The sequence below is a fragment of the Triturus cristatus genome, chromosome 1_2 (assembly GCF_964204655.1).
Source record: "Triturus cristatus chromosome 1_2, aTriCri1.1, whole genome shotgun sequence".
Lineage (NCBI taxonomy): Eukaryota > Metazoa > Chordata > Amphibia > Caudata > Salamandridae > Triturus > Triturus cristatus.
In genome coordinates this window covers 299,612,680-299,632,227 of record NC_140580.1, presented here as the reverse complement: position 1 = coordinate 299,632,227, position 19,548 = coordinate 299,612,680, and the positions used below count along the sequence as shown (strand labels likewise).

General features: G+C 45.5%; 1 protein-coding gene across 3 annotated transcripts in view; it reads right to left on the bottom strand.

Moving 5' to 3' along the window:
• Positions 1–19,548, bottom strand: part of MICU1 (mitochondrial calcium uptake 1) — a 730,309-nt gene that overhangs the window by 122,334 nt on the left and 588,427 nt on the right. For all 3 annotated transcript variants that reach the window (XM_085603833.1, XM_085603832.1, XM_085603834.1), the window contains exon 10: positions 1,664–1,772. In XM_085603833.1, the coding sequence (XP_085459959.1) occupies positions 1,664–1,772 (109 nt within the window). The remainder of the gene's footprint in view (positions 1–1,663; positions 1,773–19,548) is intronic.

Genomic DNA, 19,548 nt, shown 5'->3' with positions numbered 1-19,548 from the left:
CATGCCATAAAATGTAGATTTTCCACAGCCTGCTGAAAAGAAAATCTGGATTTTATTAAGGACACGGAGGTTAAGATTATCCCACCTCTAATACCCACCCGGGTAGATTAACGTTTTATTTACTTTCTTTCAGACTAACGAGGTTTGGTCATGGAACCCTCTCTCTCCTGGAGTTATTCATGAAGAAACTACCTGGATTAAAGTTATACCTTTCGCAACGCAGAATAAAAGAAGGTAGACGGCTGCCTGTTGCTAGACTATATAGATGTTCAGAATGTTTTGAAAGTTCTAAATTCTTACTAATTGTTGCTGCTGTGAGCTGGCAATAAAAGAAGATTGCATAATCTTAGCCTCCGTGTCCTTAATAAAGTCCAGATTTTCTTTTCAGCAGGCTGTGGAAAATCTACATTTTTCTCACTTAACTTGAAACACAGTTTGATCGTCACAGGCCCCAAAGCTCGCCCTGATGATAAGGTATGTAAATCTGCTCCCATTTGTAATAACCATGTCCAAAAGTCATTGCTTATGATTGTACAATGTTTCAATTACTTGAGGATTCTCCTTGTAGTTAACCATTGCTCGAGTAAGATGAAGGCACTGGGATGTCAGTATCAGGTAAACTGAATTCCTCTATTAGAAATTGCACCCTTCAATTGATGCGGTATGAAAAGGCTTACAATATCCTCACATTTCTTCCTGTCGCTCCTCCATCTTTAAAGGTAACCTGTATATTAGCCAAAGAAGACTAGCATTCCGGATATCGCGAAATAAACCCATATGTCTTCTTGAGCCCACATCTCTGCTCATTCTGCCTCTAAACAGATACGACATACAAACAGCAGCCACACTGTTCCCTGTTCAGCATGCCACTTCTGAACATAATATACACCAGTACAGGTTTTACAAAACCATTACTTAAGCTCCACCATATGGAAAAGTAGGCATATCTATTTGCACTGAGGTCATCCTCAGCGGCCAAGTTTGCAGGTTTGGCTTATTATGGCCCAGAATGTAAGCATTAGAATACATAAACTTGCTCCTACTGTGAATACATAGCTTTATAAGGCATATCATAAAAGCAACACTTAACTCCCAAATATGAAACAGGCTGCACTTAAAAATAGCAGACAAGAATCAATGAAGTGGCCAAAATGCAAATTAGACAAGCATTTCATTTTTTCAAAAATATGATTATGATGCCATTACTTTCATCAGATGGGTTCTTTTTGGCAGACAGCACGAGTAAATTAGTTTTAAATTTACATTCAATTGACTATATTCAACAAATGATTCAATTTAGGATTTCAGCAGTAATAAAATTTGATTGGATGACTAATCTTAGGAAAACAGTTCTTACCATGTAACGTCAATTAGCGTAAAAAGCTCGGAATCGAAGCTAATATGGGACCCTTGTCATGAGAGGACCATTGTGCTTTCTATTCGGATTTCGTCTCTACAATGCAAATGTCTGACCACTTTTTTTTCAGAACATAATAACATTGATAAAGTCGCCTTTTTTAACTCCTATCTGTCACTGAAAGGAAACAGGGCTACTTTTACATCGTATCTTTGCCGACACGAGGGTGTACTGAACATCATGCTTTCATACTGCTACAAATGGAGTAAGATAAAACAGCCACTCAAGTGTGGAAGAGTGCCATACCTTTATCGAGGGAAGCGCCAGCCATGTGATAAAAACTTAGAGCTGTGTCCACGTCGTTTATATTCTTCAGGAAAGTAAAGAAATGTTCTACTTCTTCAAAGGTGAGCCCCTGGAACAACAAACAAATCCTGCATTGGGGGCTGGGTCTCTTGGCACTTTTGATATTTTGTTTTTTAATCACGTATGATTCAAAAACATTCTAAATACAAGGACGGGTATTAGACGAGCCAACACCAATGTTGACTGATCTTTTTCAAAGAAAACATCACAGAAAATAAATTTAGAAAGTAAAACCACTTGAAAAGTGAACAAGGACAGTTGTTGCAGTACTCAGTTTGCAGATTATACAGTACATTTGTACATTGTCTGAAACATGCTCAACAGCTCAAGATGTGTATTAACAGCACCAAACATGACAAGTAACGGAAAGTGGTAGAAAATATTAGCCTCCCCTCAATGTGATTACTACAGTCACTTGGGACGATTCAGAATCCCATGGTTTCACGCACCAGCTAAAGTCACCTACGAGACAAATGAAGAACAAAATACTGTAGAAAAAGGAGTGTGGGGGATCCATGACATTCTGGATTATTATTAGCTCAACAGAGAATGATGCAAACAATTTTGTGACAAGTCAAATAGCATGCATCTGCCACAATGCAGACACGTTAAATCAAACTATATTCTGCTATATTTGGAGAGTGTTAATGATAATCTGAGCGAGAGCAGACTATCAGGCTAATTTAGTGAGAAAGATGTATTTAGCTTTTTACATTGATTGTCTTATCATGAATACATTAGGCCACTCAATATTTATATAGCGCAGTTTTGCCAAAAGTATGGACTCGGAGAGCTACTGGTTGTCAGAAGAACAAGTTACTTATCTTCGGTAACAATGTATCTGGTAGGGACACAGTCTAGCTGCAGATTACTTAACTTAGAATATCCTCCAGGAACCAGTCTGGATCCGGAGTTTTTTCAGCAGTACTTCTGCGCGCCGGGGGGACAGCGTCGCATGGCTCCACCATGACGTCGTCCACTGATAGGACATCAGTGACCCATATAAGTCCCTCCCGGCGCGCTGACGTCTGTTTTCTTCTGTGAAACTTTTCCGCACAAAAACGCGGAGCCAATACTAAAACTGAATGTGGGAACAGTGTGCTAAAAACGGTTAAACATCTGTTGAGACAACAACGATAATAAAAGAAAAAAAAAATTATGAGAAACATAACAATGCATTGTAGAGAAGAACTCTACATAATGGAAGAGCCGAAAGGGCGAGAACAGAGTACTCGCTCCGCAGAAACAGTCTTGCATAGGTGAAAAACGAGACCCCCAAAAAAGGCAAAACAGCAACTTAATGAAACGGCAACGACAAGCAGTCTGCAACCACATGAATGCCAAGGTAAATGACGAGACCTGAACAGCATGAAGGTAAGGCAAGTGTTAACATTTCTGCAACAACAGAGAATGTGCAACCACGCCCTAAATATGATCAATTGACTGCAACAGAGTCAAATAGACCCCAAACCAACGGACAAACATCAGGGAGGGGAAAAGGACATGAGCAACCACCACCCTGGAAAGAACCAGGGTGCAACAACGTGTATAGATATACGAGCCCAACACCCATTTGCGAGAATGGGCGGAGAAGCCGTAGGTAAAACAGAAGGAGAAGACAACCTGAACAGGTGAAGGATGTGCAGTAGACAAAACTTGTGAAGACAGATATCACGGGTAGAAAGAACCAGAGAGTAAGAACCCAACCTGAAATGGCCCTCGCAGAGCGGGAAGGAAGGGTGGGTGTTAAGGAATCTGCGGCTAGACTGTGTCTCTACCAGATACATTATTACCGAAGTTAAGGAACTTGTTCACCTGATAGAGACATCTAGCCGCAGATTCCTTAACTTAGAATAGATACCAAAGCTATACATCATTGGAGGCGGGTCTGCGACTCAACACCACCAGGTTCCGTAAGAGAACCAGTCCGCGAAGAAGATGGACTAAAACAGGTGGAGATTGCAAGTGCAAGCACGGCTGACACTAGACCATTAAGCTCCGGAAGGGAGCATCAACAAACCAAGGCAATGGCACCACAGTCCGGAGAAGGACAGTACGACCTACACCCCCCCTAGGAAAGGGCGAAGGAAAATCATAGAGAGTCGAATGGCCAGTGCACAGTGGAAGAAATCGATGAGCTTCTGCAATAAGAGACAAAGCAGAACTATTCACAGGATCCACGGATCTGCAAACAATAATGTCCCAGATAAAGGACTAAACAGTACGACAAAACATGGCCGTACAAAATAAGCATACCCAACAGTGGATACCAAGACGGACATGCATAGAGACAGATGTCACTCATGCCAAGATATACAAAACCAGAACCCTAGCTAGATACAGGGATGTTCATAAGACTCAGACTTACTGGGGAAAAGACAGAGTTCTTGATCTTCGGAAACCAACAGAACATTTGGTCGAATGAATGGTGGCCAGACAAGCTTGGCTGTTGTCCATGCCCTGTACCCCATGGTAAAATTTAGGGGTCATAGTGGCCATCTCTGTGTGTGTCTCTGTGTCACTCACTCACTCACTCATATGTGTTTTGGAATCATCAGGATTCTCAGGAAGATTTCCAGGTTTCTCTCGTTCGCTTCATGAAAACAGGAAGTCATTGCCTTAGTGATGTCCAGACTGGACCATTGTAATGCCCATTATCTGGGCATCAACAAGAGTATGGTGCAACGCTTGCAGCTGGTGCAGAATGCTGCTGCAAGGCTGGTGATGGACCTTCCAAAATATCAGTCTGTCTCGGCTTCTCTTATCTCTCTGCATTGGCTCCCTTTGGATCAAAGAATTCTGTTCAAGACCCTCTGCCTGACCCACAATGCCTTCTATGGCCTAGGCTCCGACTCCATCAAAGGGCTGTTTCAGCGCTATGTTCCCAGCAAGCAACTAAGGTCAGCTAACAAAAATCTGCTGATAGTTTCATGGTTCAAGAAGGCTAGATGGGGAGGCAGGGCCTTTTCCCTTGCTGATGGTAGGCTGTGGAACTCCCTCCCAGATGATCTGCCGGGACTAGCGTCCCACTCCCACAGGGCTCTGAAGACCTGGCTCTTCACACAAATATCAGTCTGAGCATGTCATTCTATTCTGTCAATTTGGCTCTCCTGTAGCGCCTTGGCCTAAGTTTGCGCTCTATAAATTCAATATTCATTCATGGATACACTTATACAGACTGGGAGTACCGTGGAATCCACACCACACACCTGCAGAAGCACATTGAAGCATTGACAGTATACATGCGTCGGCAGAAATATACAGAATGTACCAGCAGGTAGTCATACTGACCAACCATACACAGAAGTACAACGGTGAAAGGATACCGGCAGAAGCTGGAGTTACACACGGGGCTCGCTGTCATAAGAAGAAAAAGACAGAGAAAGTATCTTGGCCTCGCAGTGTGTATATCTCACTACACACACACATACAAAGAAATATATATAATACATATAGAAAACTATATAATATACGATATTGTTTCTTAAAAAAAAAAATAGAAAGACAAGAGAAACTTGAAGAGCATGCCCAAGAAAAGTACAGCAGCCCGCAAAACAGGCACCAATGTGACCCATTGCAGGACATAACATCCGACGAACACACACACACACAAGAACACACACAAGAACACACACAAGAACACACACAAAGAGCATCCCTGATAGAGAGGCTGCTAGGGATAACATCTGGCAGAGGCTATGAGCAGGACGACCAAGCCCTTGTCTGGGGAGGGAGCATGAAAAAAGAGGCACAAACAATGTGCACCACCCATGCGACCAGCGTAGAACCAACTGCCTACCAGGGAAAAACTAGACAGGGCTTGAGCCATGAGGGAAGGCCAATGACAGAAGCACATCCAACCACAGAAGGATGGAATAGACAAAGCCACAAGAATCAAACGCAGGCAATGCTGTGGCACAAGTTGGATCAGCAAGCACCGTGTGTCCGTGAACGCACCTAGTGTGCTTCAACACACTGTGCCATAACAGAGAAGAATGGATCCTAAAGCGGAACAGACCAACATGCTCACAAGAGACACTGGCTTACGGCAAAGACAGCCAACATATCAAAATGGTGAAAAGAAATGCAGAACGCTTGAGAAGATAGCCACGGGCAAGAAAAAAAAGGAGCATGCATGAGCACGCCGTGATGAGCCAGACAGGACGTAAAGTCAACAATAGTCTGGAGAGGTCTGTGCAGAGGCAGCAGAGAACTAATGACCAAAGGCAAAATGCAAAAATGGAAGCTCAAAAGAGCGCTATGCCACCCCTATGGGCGTATCCAGAGAAGAAATTCCACAACAGCAAGTGGAGCGACTCAAACTCCCGCGAGAGAGGAGATCGATAACTATCCTAAGAGGACCTCGCCGCATCCTCAGGAAGGATGTACACCACCCAGGAAGAACTCTCCCTGGAGCAGTGGTAAGTTAGAATGGAAATACAATAACCAACTAATACCTCACATAAGGTATGTCATGTTCCTATAAAAAGGGGCACCTCTTGAGACTAGCTCCTAGACAGAAAATAAGGGCAGAAACAGCTGTGATGCTGCACAGTTCTACTGGGAAATAACAGCTTGAACCCAGCGACCGACAAAGGAGAACAGCAAGAACAATACTGCAACCAAAGCAAATCAAGACAATAAGTCTGCAACAAGGGACTAGAAACAATGCCTATCACTGCAAACCAGACATGAGACGCTGACCGCTGAGTCAGCATGACTGTCAAAAAGATGGGCCCCATCAAAGGGCAAGTCCCAAAGATGCTCCTGAACATTTTCAAGAAAACTGCCATCACGCAGCCAAGCATCAAGGCAAATGAACTGGCCATCGCCCGACCCACGGAATCAGTGGTGCCCATGGCAGACCGAATTGAAAACTGAGCTGGCTCACAACCATCCTGGATTATCTGAGCCAGGTCAGCCCGGGTGCCTTTCGGCAGGGAGGTAAGGAGGTGATCCACCAAGTACCAGAGGGCAAACGTAACCCTTGTAAACATGCAGAAAATGTTCAAGGACCAGAGGCCCGAGCTTGTGAACGCAAACATTTACTGACCACGTCTCCAACCATCGAGACTCCCCAGTGGGTGAAAGGATCGGAGCAGAGGACAAAGGCAGCGAAGCGGAGGCTGTCTGGACAACCAGCCCTTGAACCCTAGTGTTTAGGGACAAACAGACTGGGTCATCTGGTGCTGGGCGGTGACAATGTGCGATAGCACGGTCTACCGAGTCCCCCGACAAGGTCCTCGCCCAGGTCCCTAGAAGAATTTGATACGATGCAGCAGCAAAAGGCAGCAAGGGCTCACCCTCCACATTGTCCTGGTGGAGCAAATCCAACAATGGATCGGAGGGCAAAGAAATAGAATGAGGCTGGAACTGCGAACAGCCGTTGCAAACGCTGCACAAGCTTCCGTCACCATTCTAGGGGGTGACAGCAAATCATGGTTAGGGGACGGTTGCAGGCTAACCCGTCCACCAAAAGCCAAAGGCCTTTCAACCCGAGGTTGCCCAAGGGCCTGCTCCCCATCAACATGCTCCGAAGAATGCACCTCCAGGGGCCTTGTCCACCCTGTGAAAAGGAGGAGCAAAGGACATTTCCGACGTCGAATGACGTGGAGACGGCGCTGCATTGACGCCCACGAACGCTGAAGGAGGCTCTATCTATTGGCGTCAGGAGGACGGTGCTGACTCAACATCCACCACGATAGGAGAGTGCGGTGTGGGACGTCGTCAACTCGGAGACAAGTCCTCCGCTGCGGCTGCAGTACTCACCATTCCAGGCGGCCCCACCGGGTTGTCCCCTAATGCTGGAGGCGGACTGTGGCCTGACATCTGAATGGGAAGCACCACCGGGCCGGCTCCTGATGTCGCCGCAACTCCGGAGCTAGAGTCAGGGTCCTCGATTGGCGCCGAGGACGAATCTGCCAGTGAGCTTCCAATCTGAGTCCCTACCGCCTCTGTGGGGCCCGAAGGTGCACCAGGGAGAGATGTTGGCCAAAGATGGCCCGCAAAGTCCGAAAATAGCTCACCACCTGGTTCCTAGTCGCCCCAAAACCAGGAAACTGAGGGTAGGCAGGGTGTTAGACTGCAGAGGGGCCATGTCCGGTCAGGACTGGGAACAACGGGCACCGACGTCACGACTATGTGAGGCAGATGGCCTCGTGACTTCCGCTTGTGCTTACCTGAGGAAGATGAGTGACGACGTCAGTCATGGTCCTGCGACCTGCCCCGAAATGGAGCACCAGCTGGAGATTTCTACCTACAACAAGAATATCTGAAAAAGAAAAACCGAGACAAGACATACATTGTAATACGACCACCATCATACGGATAACAGTGGATGCAGATTTTGCCACAGCATGCGAATTGTCCTGCACCAATAACCTTGTGCCACTGGCTAAAGTTTAAAAGACCCATCATTCATGCGTGCTGGATGTACGGGCAGCATGCAGCCCTGGTCTTCACAGGCTGTGTGTGAAAGATGGGATGCAGTCCTGAAATGATACAGTGCACTCATTTGTGTCAGGTTTTACCCCAAAGGTTGGGGTTAATGCTTATGCACGTCACATGACAATCTTTTTGACTGCAGGCATTCAATCATATAATTCTACACTCAAACTTCAAAATCGTGCAGCCAGGCAAAGAACTGAGAATCAAGGTGGAAAAGCCCCGTAATTATTTGGGGTTGTCTCGTTGACCCTATGTATAGAGTAGTAGTTAGCAACTACTTGAATTGCGCTAATTTATCGTAACATGGCTGTAGACACACACTGTCGGGAAAAGGTTGATGCGAAAGTTCAACAAAAGAATGAAAATGGGGAAAGAACTACGGTCATGGCTGTGATCAAAAGAAGGACTCACCGATTCAGAGGAACCCCCAGTGATTGCGATCACTTACACCCTCAAGGCCTTCCGCCTGCTCTGTTACCTACTTTGGCCCTGAGCGGGATCCCGACAATGCTGGCTCTCTGGCCATTGTGGGCTTAGTAGCGGTGAACTCAAAGCCATGACCCGCCGTATCTTTGCACAAGCCAGCGTTCCATCTAATTGGGTGATGCTGACAGGTCTCCAGGATTGTGTAGCCCTTTCTGCCCCTAGCCGTTCTGTCTTCATAAAGACTGCGTAACAGTTGGCCCTTGATTTTCAGGCTCAAGAATAATGTATTGGTTGTGTCTAACTTAGATAAAGGTAATGGACATTTTATTGCCCCTGTGAACACGTGGGGGACCAGTCTTGATCAAGTAAATTGTTCTGCTATAGAACAACCAGAAGAAAAGAGGGACTTCCAATAAAGTCACCGTCGGGACCATGACATTTCCCAGCCCACCAGTGTCAAGAGGGCAGTGTAAGCCTAAGGTGGCATGATAGGTACTAATGACTCCATGAAAAGTATGGATCAAGTATGTTAAAAACTGACAGCATAATCTCCTTGCACATATCAATTGCCAAGGTATCACTATAAAAAAAAACTAGGAACTGAGTCAGTTGAGGTTTATCGTGTTCCATGGTATATTATCGTTCTACCCATTTATATGTGTGAATAAGCAATATATCCATATCCCTTTCTTTTTCAAAAAGGCGATTTTGTAAGTCATTTTGGTAGGGATCAAGCTGTTCAATAATGACCCACAGCAAGTCATTGGGGGTGTGTCCCTTTAGAAAGTGATCTGTCATCTTGGTGGCATTACTTTTACATCCTATGTTGCTATGGTGTTCACAGATCCTGGTTTTGATCTTCCTGCTGGTAATGCCTATATACCGTGGCTGGCACGGGCATGTAATCGTGTATACGACATTTACTGAGTTGCAGTTTGAATTTTTCTTAAGGACCCAAGTCTTGTCGTCTTGGTCTTGCTAATGAGATGGCACATACTATATTTTCCACATGCGTAGAGTTAAGTTACACTGAGTAGTCCCCAGGTATTCAGTACTGTAGTGTGTTGCTCAGCATTCTTCTTAGATGCCTAACTCTTGAAAGAGAACAAGGGTTTGTCCCAGTTGAAGTTGCCCGTTTGTAAAATGAGCCAGCGTTTGTTGATTATTTTAGCTACATCATTAGAGATGGTGCTGTAGGTTGTGACACATGTGAGGGGTACTGTGGTAACTGTCCTCTGGGTTTCTTCCAAAAGGGCGTCTCTGTTCTGGTAGTGGGCTCTTTTTCTGGTGGATTGGATAATTTTTACGGGGTAGTCCCGAGCCCTCAGTTTAACTGAAAGGTCCTTGGCCTGGGCATGGTAGAACTCCACTTTGCTGAAATTTCTTCTCAGTCCTCAAAACTGGCCATACTGTAAGTTCTCCCCCAGGGCCCTGGGGTGGAAACTATCAAACTTCAGTAAAGTGTTTTCGGCTGTAGGCTTGTAGGAGGTCTTGGTTTGTAGTCTGCCATTTTCAGCAAAGATAGTGACGTCAAAGAAGGTGATTTCTCTGGTTCTTATGATGTGTGTGAATCTTAGGTTCGTGTCACACCCATTGAGCCGTTTCAGGAAACGTTTGAATGAGTCTTCCTGTCCTTCCGAAATCAACAGTACTTTATAGATGTACCGCTTCCAGAACTTGATCCTTGCTTTGAAGGGATTGTTAGTATGTAGGACATACCTTTTTTCGAATGCGAATACATAAAGCCCTGCCGCACTAGAGGCAAAAGTATTCTCCATCGAAATTCCGTATTTCTGGAGGAACAGTGTCACCCTCAAACTCAAAGAAACTTTCTTTAAGGGCCAGTTCAGCACAATCCATCATGAAATTACATGGAGTGTTGCACTCTCAGGGTTTTGATAGCCCCCCAATAATAATGGTGTCTATGCCCCATGCCAACAACTTAAACACCTGCAAATCTCCGTCCAAGCTGCTGAAGGCAGATGAATAGTCAAAATCAATAGGTCTTGCCTATGGAAGAGCTATTGCCTTTGCCAATGTGTTTAGCAAGGTTGTACACCAGCATAGCTGAAAGTTAGTGGCGTAGAGAAGAGTGGCATAGAGTAGATTGGTGAAAAGTGGAGTAGAGTGTCGTGGTGTAGAGTGGTGTGGAGTAGAGTATCATAGGGTGGAGTGGAGTAGTGTGTTAGGCTGGAGGGGCACAGAGATGAGGGTCGTAGAGTGGAGTAAAGTGGCAGAGTGCAGTAGAGTGGCATAGAGTGGAGTAGAGTGGCATTGTGCGTCGCGGAATGGTGTGACGCAAAGTGGTGGAGTGGAGTATTAGGTCATGGAGTAGAGTGTTGTAGAGTGGAGTGGAGGGGCATGGAGTGGAGGGGCATGGAGTGGAGGGGCATAGAGTGGAGGGGAGTGGACTGGAGTAGAGTGCTGGACAGTGTAGTGGTGTAGAGTGCTGGAGAGTGTAGTGGTGTAGGGTAGAGTGGCGTAGTGTTGAGTATGCATAGTGTGGTAGGGCATTGCCATTGCAGACAACAAGTTTTCAATTGAAATGACAATTACATTTGCACATCCAGTTTAACCTATAATACTATAAAGTGCACAAACAATAATGTGTGGAAATGGCATCACCTAGTGTAGTGGTTTATTTTGATTGTATTAATATATTTGTTTCCACCACACCTCCAACTTACAAAAAAATATTCATTTGTGCTTGCGTAATTCTGACATATTCTGAAATATGTGCACTATTCATTTATTTGTGGAGTGCTAGAAAAAACCTTTTTCTTTCCCAGTACAGACAAGACTGACACATAAATCTTCTCGCTTTGAAATCAGAAAAAGAAAAGTAAACACAAAGCTCCCTCTTAAGACAGAGCCTGACATTTGACCTCTGTCTTTGAATGCACAGGAACTGCGACAAGATAAGAACACAATTTAAAGGCCTGTTTACAAAAAGCGCGGACTCGTAAAAGAATACCAGGAGCGATGGTGAACAAGGTTTACTAAACGACGAAGACATGCTGGACAGCCTAAAACCAATAAAGCCAGCAAATAGAAGGCCATAAAATGTGAGTTACAAACCGCAAAGCCAATGGAAAGCAGTGGGCGGAATGCATTTCCAGGGAAACCTCAGAATTCCCACAAGATGTTTTTTCACATCCGGCTTGAATCTAATCAAGGAGTTGAAAGCATTGCTCCAATTATGTTTACTTAGCTGCATGCAGAATTGAGATTTCCAGAATATTATTGATGATACTTCAATTGGGTCTAAAGGGTATCTGATAGAATGGTAAATGCTTATTTTCTTCCAGCAAAACTCAAGTTTTTCCCCGATGAAACATGCATAGATTTTAGCATCTGTATCCAGGAAAGCAATTAACATATAGTTTTTGGGATCCTCTACTTCTCTTTTCTTTAAAAACTGAAGTTAAATTGACCTCTTCCAGTAGTCAGATATTTGGCTGTTTCGAGGGTTGCAGAAAACAAAGAGGTCAGACACTGTGTCCAATTGGATGGATTGATTTTAGAAATTGTAGGCAGTAGACCACTGGCTCATGAATAAAAGACTTTCCTGTACATATTTAGCACCTTTCTCACTCGTTCCTAATTGAACTGAATTCCTCTCAGCTCGTTTTTATATAACAGTTCTCTTTATTGACGTTATTAGTGCGATCTCAAAACAAATACAAAGCATGTCGCCTACAACTGCAGGGGGGCCGGTCGCTCATAGCAGGGGGGGAGGGGCGGCGGGCGGCGGTGGTGCTGTGCTCGTGACGAGCCCAGCTCGTCATGAGGCACAGTGGCGCTGTGCTCATGACGAGCTGAGCTCGTCACGACCCCGCCCACTGATTGATTCTCCCGCACAGGCGGGGAATCAATCGCGCGTGGGCAGGCCGCGACGGTTATGACGAGCCCAGCTCGTCATGAGCACAGCTCCACTGTGCCTCATGACGAGCCCAGCTCGTCATGAGCACCGAAGCAGCTAGGTGATCTAGTACACAGCTTCCGCCTACAACCCTCGGGCCGGCAGCTTGATTTAGGCAATTTAAAAGAGACAAAACAATCAATTGAACTGGAGAAAAAACCCTCCACCTACTTCCTAATTCGCCTTCCAGATCGTGATTAAATTGACACAAAGTTTGACATGGTGCAAGGTCATAGTGAGGATATAATAGGCGCAGGAGTGTCATAAAATAGTCTAATTTTAAGCCAAGGTCGGATCTGGAATCAGGCTGAGGAGCCGCAGATAGGCTGGGTATATCGACTTGTAGAACTCAGAAGACAGAATTTGGATAAAGGGTGTCCACAGATCAGAATAGGAGGTGCAACCAGTATGCCGTCAGGGACAGCCTTTCCATCCCCAGAATAAAGACTAAGTCACAATTTATGTAGCCAGGAGGTATGGTCTGAGGTCTTGTCCGTGCCCCAAAGAGAGTATGATCTGGTGTGCTGCCCCCTGAGCGAAAGCCATCTGACTTCTCCTATTAGAGCATAGCCGGTACGTCAGGGGATTCGGAAGACCCAATATGAAGTAGGCTGGGAACCTTGGGATGCAAGTGTTGAAATCAGAGGCGATATCATCTAAAATTTGACTCCAGTATTGGGAGAGCTTCGGGCTATGCCACAGAAGGTGTAGTAGGGTCCCTGTGTCACCCCACCACCGCCATTATTCCTTTAAGCTCACTGTGCTCTTCTTCTGTAGTCTCAATGGGGCTAGGTACCAATAGGAAACTATTTTATAGGCAGTTTCGGTACTAGCTATGTTATGCACTGTGCAGTAGACTCAATAAAAAACTCATCCTCCCATTCCTTATTAGAGAGCTTTGAATCCCTAGCCTGCCCCAAGGCCTGAATCTCAGCGACTAAGGATGGGAGGGAGGTCATAGGCTCTGTGATGAATAAAATAACATTGTCAGCATATAAACTGATCAGATGTTGATCCCCGCCAAAGGGAATCCCCGTGATGACCGGCTGTACCTCAGCTGTTGCGCCCGGGGCTTTATATATAATGTAACAAGAAGAGGGGACAGCCCTGGTGTGTGCCCCACCGGATAGAGAATGAAAGGGATGATATATCGTTGATTTTTACCACGGCTCGGGGGGCACTATAAATGCTCCGGACCCAATTGCAGAACTTGTGACCAATGCCAAATTTCATCAGCATATTGAAGAGCTAAGGCCATTGTACATGGTCAAAGGCCTTTTCAGCATCACTAGAAAGAAATAAAGCCCCCCTTGCGTGTCCTGTGTACCTTATCAATAAGGTGCAACAGAAGCTTGGTATTGTCGCCACACTGGTGAGCAGGCATGAATCCCGTCTGGGCCGGTTCAATCAGGCCTGGTATTAATGAATTAAGGCAGCGCGCTAATATGCTAGTGAATAATTTTGCATCAACATTTAGGAGAGAATTGGGCCTGTACGACCGGCAGAGAGCTGGGTCCTAACCAGGTTTCGGTATTACCGAAATATTAGCCTCCAGCATGGAATTCGTAAGAGAGCCCACTTTGTCAAAAGAGTAATACAGCCGACTGAGCAAAGGGGCGTACTACTGATATATAATTGTGACCTAAAACCATCAAGTCCCAGAGACCTCAGTGGTTTCAGACGTGCTATGGCCAGAAATCACCTCCTCTATGCGAATAGTCTGTTAGAATCCGAAGCTTTCAACTTAGGCAGCGAGGTGAGAGCAACAGTTCGGAGGTATCCCGAGGGATCACCAGTCGGTTTCATAAAGAGAACTGTAAAAGGCTTGAAAGGCCAACGCTATTCCCTTGTCAGTGAAGTCTCCATGGAGGGCTCAAGGCGAATCTTCTTCATCAATCTGGAGTAGACTTTGCTACTTAGACGATGTGCGTTCATACACCCACAGTGATTGTTCCTCAGGTAAAATTTATGCTTTAGGTGCATCATAGTGAATTCTGCCCTGTCTAAGTTCAAGTGTTTGAGAAGAAGCTGGGCCTTCTCAAGCTCCCTCCAAACTCTAGGGGCCCCTGTCCGTTTATGAATAGCCTCCATTTTGGAAACTGAGCATTCAAGACTTTGTCGCGTATCTCGACGCTGGCAGTTCTTGGCAGTAGAAGTCACAATAAACTTCCCCCGTACCACTAGCTTCAAAGTTTCACAGACAGAGGCAAGAGGGACCTCCCCGGTATAATCTTTTTGAAGACAGCAATACCCTTTCGAACTGAGTCATCTGTAGCCTGGGATTCAAGTATCCCCTAAAAGCCAATGGGAGCGCCGAGCTGAGGAGATAGGAAGTCGAAGAGGCAGGGATATAGGAGCATGATCTTAGAGCGAATGCGGCCAATAAAGGTTTCAGAGACAAGATCTAGCAGGGTCAGGGATACAGAGAAGTGATAAATACGTGCATACATCTCATGTGCAGCTGAGTAATATGTATAGTCCCTTGTGTGTGTAATCGTCTCCACACGTCCTGCAGTCCACAATCCATGAGCCAGCGTACAGGTCTGGAGCAAGGAGGCCAAAGAGCTTGCGAAAAAGCATTCCTGTTGCTCGCTAGGGGCAAAGACATTTGCTAGGGTGAAGTGAAAAGCGTCCACCCTAAGTCGGAGTGCAAGGAGTCACCCCCTAACCCCTGCTATGGTAGAAGAATTTAACCCTTGAAGCCCCTTGAGAAGAGAATGGTCACTCCGCCTTTCTTCGTGGGACAAGAGGACCAGAGTTGGCCTGGGAACCAGTGGGGCTGCATTCTATGGAAATCTTTAGGGATCAGGTGTGTCTCCTGGAGGAGACCGATATCACTACCAAATTGCTCAAGGAGAGAAAAGACTGCTGACCTTTTTCTGCAATTGTTAAGGCCAGTATCCTTAAGCTCTATGTTAAATGACCCCACAGGGTCGGAATGAGCAGCACCCACAGACCCGCAGAGGTTTCTGAACTTGTATGGTCTTGTGGCTGGGGTATGGCTGGTGCTACATGGGCCTCCTCCAGGACCTGTAGCAGCACTTGCGCAACCGTTTCCCACAGGAGTGGGAATAACGGACCAATAGGCATGCGGTGTTAACTGACTGCAATGAAAGGCTGGTGGAAAAAAGATTTTCTTACTCCAACTATCCAGCCTCTTGGATTCCATGTCTGGAGGTGAAGAAGGGAACATGCCTTGTGAAGTTGATGCTTGAACCACCGAGCTCGGGGGGTTAGGTGGTTGGTGAGGACATTTGGGTCGTCCAGTGCAGGGCAATGGTGGAGGGCGATTGTCCTTTTCACAGGAGCCCCTGTGCAGGGACCAGGTTCCTAGAAGGACATCAGTCAAGGCCTGATTGAATGGCAGAAGGGGTTCCAAGGAGGAGACACCCGGCTGCAAGACCTTCATCAAGCTGTTCATCTCCACTGTAACCAAAGGGAGCTGAAGTCCAGGACCTCAGCGCGCTTCAAATTCTTGTGCTTTTTGCGTTTCTTAGCTGACCGACTCGGAGACTGCGAGCGGGAGGACGAAGACTCAGGGCTCTCGGAGCGGTACCTCTTATGCATTCATAAAATGAATGGTATGTATTCAATGTGTTATTCCTATTGAAATTTAAATAAATATTAATTAATAAAATAACCCAGTAAGTGTATTTACCATACGGATATTTTAAGATAAATATGGATTCCAAGTACAGTGACATTTTCTTCGATGGAATGATTTTTATGTTCAAAGCTGTGAAGATGTAAATTGACAGGCTCCAGAGGGGTGCCCATGAGTTTGACGTTTAACTGCTATCATATGAAAAGGCAGGTATCTTGGCAGTAGGAGTGGATCCAATCGCCAGGTTTCCTGCAAGCAGCAGCAAATGTCCCTTCGGTATCCCCATTCAAGTTAAATTATCACCAATGGTACTCTACTTTACTGGGTGGTTTGAACAAAACGCAAGGGTGTTCGAAGATACCTGGTCAGTTCGAAAGAAGTTCGAAAGACCCACTTTTCTCTTTATCTCAATTCATTACTATCCTGGTTTCCTTGTAGGTAAACCAATACAAACAAAGATGATTAAAATACTTGTTCATGTATTACGCCAACGAAGAGCAGCAATGAAATTCTTAATAAGGCTATTGTAGAAACAACAGACCTGACCGAATATAGACTGCCCAAAGCATTAAAGTTTTTTTTCTGGGGATACCAACATTAAAACCATATTTGCTAAAAGATCTTGTGACTAAATAGGATGCATATGAATGGCTGCCTGCAGTTCGGCACAGTGTCGAAAACACATTATGCACGAGCATGCTTTATCGATATAACCACGTTGATTTACCTTGTAAGGACTGTGTAATGTCTTCATGTATTCTGAACAAGAGATATTTAATTATTCCACAGATCGTCCCCAGATGAAGGCCTCACAGGCCGAAATACATTGGGACTAGTCCAGTATTTCTCTACACCAATGAACGTAATGATTACAATTGCATTCATGGAACAAAATACAATACTACAAAACGAATGAAAAGCACGTTTGAGAAATCATTTATTGCAGAACATTCATCTATTGAAAAAAACTGTACTCAACTCATCAACCTCCTTCAGGAGGCAACACACTGTGCCCTGGGGACACACCTTACGTATGTGGGGGTGCAACTACGACCATTAACCCATCATTCTTGTTCAGAGTGAAACCTAGGAGGCACGTGAATCATTAACAAAAAGTGGTTTAGCACGAGGCTGTGCACGTACTTATTTCTTTTCTGCCTGCAGTTAAGCCCAGATGTATCTTTTTTTGAGCATGGATTCAAGTTATGATGTGGAAACGAGTGCAAATAGAGAAAGTAGGACACAGTTAAATATCCAAACCCACTATATGGCAAAGCAAGACCAAAAAAGTGTACTCTGGCATTAGACAGAGCCCAGTCTTTAGAAAAGGACAGGTATTCAGCCTTCAGGTAAACTACGATTTTCCAAACCTCCTCAAAGAATTTTGTTTTCTTGTGTGCATGGATTCAAAAGCTTTTGCGAGTGATCTTACCTCTGCACGTTACCTGGATGCTACCTAGGACATTTTGGTCTTACGACCTGCTATCAGTTACTAAACATGCAGCCTACTCAAGCAAAGGAAAACGTCTGAAGGGATTTTGCGTAGCATTTTCAAGGACTGGTCTTTCCCCAACCCCATAACAATCTAGCACAAAGGTATTGTCAAATATCCTGTATACTGTAGTTGTAGTTCACAGATAGAGGGAGGTTGCGTCAAAGTTGAACTATTTATTTAGATCATGTTCATTAGTTTTGTTTTCTCACCTGCAGCCTGATTGAACCTGGATGGATATGGCACACTTCCACACTCCGAGAGCAGCCCATTAAGCACAATGTAACTGATAAAAGACTAGCATGAAGGACATTTGTTCAGGTGGGAACAAACTGAAAATCTCCTTGTTCTTTAATTTATGAGGAGCACAGGCAGGACTTGGGAGAAGTGATGCCTCAAAGCGATTTTTAGAATGGGCACGTACTGGATAACAAATAAAACAGGTGGGGCCATCTGTAAAGAGTAATTGTAAAGAGTGCACATTTATTTAAAGTAAGTAGGTGTGTGTGTTTTATTGTTTTTTTTTAACCCAGCGGCGATTGCCACCGGGTAGCTATAGTTAGGTCAGCTGTTCCATAGAAAAAGCATTTTTTTGTGTTCTAATAACTCTGGCCCCGTTTGACGAATTTCCATGAAACTTTCAAAGGTGCTACATTTTGATTAGTTCGTGCTCTGAAAGTTTTGGGGTGATCAGTCAAGCAGGGGCCAAGAAAAAAGGGGTGTCCCAAAAAGCAAAATCCCCATGCATTTTCCATAGACTTTTTTTTAGAAACTGAATTACACCAAATTTGCCAGGAAGCTAGATTTTGGCCCATAGATTGTGTTTTTTGTGATTTGGTGTAAATCTATTCAGTTGTTTTTGAGAAACTAGGGTTGAAAAAGAATTGTCTATCTGGACGGTTGGGTTCGCAAGAGGCTTGAGAGACTATTGCGAGAGCGCAAGTTTAACAATAGAGTGTAACAATTGGCCCATGGAGGTTTATTTCCCTTGGGCCATATCGCTCCCACGGGTCAGGCTCCAGCAGTAGCAAGCCCTCTGATTGGCTGCCAGAAACATCAGAAATATGTTGCTGGAAGCCATTACAGGACTCGTGGACTTAGTCTCCTTGTCCTGAAGTAAAAAATAAAAAGTAACATGAGGGCAGGGTAGGGATAACATGAACTCCTAGGCCCCCGTGCCCCCCCCCCCCCAAAAAAAACAAAAAAACAATGCTGGAATCCAACGGGACTGAAAAAAAAACTGGGGAGCCCAGCCCTGGGGTCGTATTAAATAAGGGAAGGGGGAGCACATGCGCCCCCCCCCCCCCCCCCCGAGTCAATAAAGGTCCAGGGAAGCCCGCCCCCAGGGAAGACATGCGCAAGTAAAAGGTGAGGGGTGTCGTGGCCTCCCTCCTCGAGCCTCCTGAGGGCCCGGGAACCCCATCCCCAGGGGCCAAAATTACTTGAAATAGGGAGGGTGGCTACGCGCCCTCCCCCACTCCTTGAGCCACTAATGGCCCCTGGGACCCCATCCTCCAGGGCCGACTCACATGGTATTTGCCGGGGAGCCCACCCTCTGGACATAGTGTTTTCCCTCCCTGCACTGGTGCAAGCATGGAAACCGGTGTCTGCTCTTGCTTTGCAACAGCATTTTTCAATCTTCCGCCAAGCAGGAGCAAACACAAAGTGTGTTCAAAGCTGGCGGTTGGGAGCAGACTTTTAAACTGTTTACCTGCCCGCAGTGATGCGGGCAGGGAAACAGATGAAAATATTTCTCCCACCCAGAGGGAGCAGCATTAGTGGCTGCTCCCTCCAGATAGGAGCAATGCTGGCTCCCGCTGCATGTGGGTAGACATCCGGGACTACCCGTGCGGCCTTCAAAAAGTGAATGGTGGGCACTAGGGCACCCACCTTTCATAGTGCAGGCACCGAGGCTGGGGTTCCCGAGGCCAATA